Below are 2,380 nucleotides of genomic sequence, written 5' to 3'. Positions count from 1 at the left end.
CCCTTCACAACTATTACAGGCTTACTTGAAATCCCTGGTACTACCACTTTTGAACTTTCCGGACTTGCCCCGATATCTTTCGACAGCCCTTTCACGACCAAAACTGGTGGTTTCGAATTGAGTGAGCTCGGCTTTTCTGTCATCCCTTCAAATGTCAAGGGCATTGCTTTGGTAGAGTCTGGAGCTTTAACCAAATTGCTTTCACTGGCCCGAATCATCATGACGGACTTAGAAGACTTTTTGGGCTCCCCATCCTTGTGAACTATTTCAATCATGTGCGTCTCTGCATGGGATGACAAAGGGTTTTGGTTGATGTTTGGTCCATCTGGGCTTTGGACTACAATTTGGTTTGTATCAATGAGCTCCTGGATTGCCCGTAATGTCAACACTTCTCTATGTCATGCCCTGGAGCATCAGAACAATAGGCGCATCTTAGGGAATAATTGAGGTTTTTTGGAGGGGGATTTGGTATCTTTGACTCAATCGGCCTCAAGACGTCCAACTGCCTTAACCTTTGAAACAGACTAGCATAGGACTCTCCAAGCGGGGTAAAAGTTTGTTTCCGTTGTTGCCTCTCTCTCCTATACTCTGGCCTTGATTGAAAATTTGAACCAGTGGGGTTTTGATAGGGTTGTGGGGGTGGATAGGTATTTTGTGGAGATGGGTAGATATTCTGCGAAGCCGGAGTACGCCATTGCGGGTAAGGAGGGGGTTGAGCATATGATTGTGTGTGGTGAACAAGGTATTGGGATAGCCTGGCTGAGTATTGGGGGTTTTGCGGGGAAAAGTAATGTTGAGGTGGATTATATGGAGCTTAGGCGTAGGCTTGGGGTCGGGGTCGAGGATGGATGTACTGATAAGGTGAACCCCTCTAGCCATGCCATGATCCGGAGACAAACATAGCAACATCTTCCTTCTTCTTCTTGCCTAGCACACTTCCGGTACCACTCTGGATTGCCTGGGTGGTTGCTTTTATAGCAGAATAGCTCATGATCTTACTCAACTTTAGCCCCTCTTCCACCATTTCTCTCATCTTCACCACATCATTGAAAGACTTACCAATAGCTGAGATCAAGTGGCCATAGTAAGTGGGCTCTAGGGCTTGAAGAAAGTATTTAACCATCTCATCCTCTTCCATCGGAGGATTGACTCGTGCAGCTTGCTCCCTCCATCGGAACCCATATTCTCTAAAGCTTTCACTGGGTTTCTTTTCCACCTTGGTCAGAGATAGGCGGTCTGGAACAATGTCTATATTGTACTGAAAGTGCTGGGCAAAGGCCTGAGCCATATCGTCCCAGGTGTACCACCTGCTGGCGTCCTGGCGGGTGTACCATTCTAAAGCTACACCACTCAGACTTTGGCTGAAGTATGCCATCAGTAATTTATCTTTTCCCCCGGCGCCTCTCATTTTACTATAATAACCTCTCAGATGAGCTACAGGATCCCCATGTCCATCATACAAGTCAAACTTGGGCATCTTGAACCCGGCAGGCAATTGGACATCAGGGAAAAAACACAAATCCTTATAGGCTACACTCACTTGGTTTCCCAACCCTTGCATATTTCTCAATGATTGATCCACAAATTCTTGGGTAGTTTGTCAGTTTCAACATGAGGCTCAAATTGGGGATTGTAAGAGTAAGGATCTGGGACTTTGAATGTGGACTCTAGTGCATAGTAGTGGGCATCTGTAGCGGGGAATGCGGGCTCACTAGAGGATTGGTAGAGGGTAGCTTGTGGATGGGGTACAAAAAAAGGAGCAGATGTCGGAGCAGGGTATGAGGTTGTTTTGGCTGGCGGAGCATAAACTGTTTGGGCTGAAGTGTCGGGGTAGTTGTGGTAAGGGGTAAAGCCAGGTGCGTGTTGTCGGGAAATATCAATAGTATTGGGCATCTGGGATTGAGAGAGTGGTGGAATGGAAGCAGGGTTTTCTGTGTAGTTGGTAGGGAACGAGGGTGGAGGATGTCCCTTAATCCAGGCTTGATACATTTCTGTCATCTGATGCTTCAACCTCCGGACCTCCTCTTGCAGTTCTAATTCCGACTCAACAATCTACCTTGGTGGGTCTACAACTCCAGTGTCTGTTTTCTTGCTAACCATGACTGTTTGACGCATTGATCGGGTGTTGTATGGATGACTTGCTAGGATGCCAACAAACTAACTACCTTCCTGAAACTTAATAGAGATAACAGGGGACAACAACACAAAACCACCATGTTAGCGTTAGAGCATTTATCAAATAATAACATCACATTACGTGCAATGCACCTAGCAACAATTAACGGTTCTAAAATGGCTTTGAGGGTCGCAGTCATATGGCATCATCCCAATTTGCTCATTTCAATCCTTTCTTCTCTTTCTTTTTTCCAACACCTCTTAT

The 2,380-nt window shown here is 46.1% G+C and overlaps 1 protein-coding gene across 1 annotated transcript; it reads right to left on the bottom strand.

The window, feature by feature from the left end:
- Window positions 1–871: 871 nt before the first annotated feature.
- On the bottom strand, window positions 872–1,561 carry LOC138873963 (uncharacterized). The gene has a single exon (XM_070152457.1). It carries the CDS (start codon window positions 1,559–1,561, stop codon window positions 872–874), a length of 690 nt encoding a protein of 229 aa, XP_070008558.1.
- Window positions 1,562–2,380: the final 819 nt, after the last annotated feature.

Source organism: Nicotiana sylvestris, chromosome 7 (assembly GCF_000393655.2).
Source record: "Nicotiana sylvestris chromosome 7, ASM39365v2, whole genome shotgun sequence".
Lineage (NCBI taxonomy): Eukaryota > Viridiplantae > Streptophyta > Magnoliopsida > Solanales > Solanaceae > Nicotiana > Nicotiana sylvestris.
The sequence above is the reverse complement of the archived record's forward strand: the minus strand, read 5'-3'. Positions and strand labels throughout refer to the sequence as shown.

Bases quoted from the DNA above. Each gene is read 5' to 3' on its own strand.
- LOC138873963 (XM_070152457.1), bottom strand. From the start codon at position 1,561: ATGCAAGGGTTGGGAAACCAAGTGAGTGTAGCCTATAAGGATTTGTGT.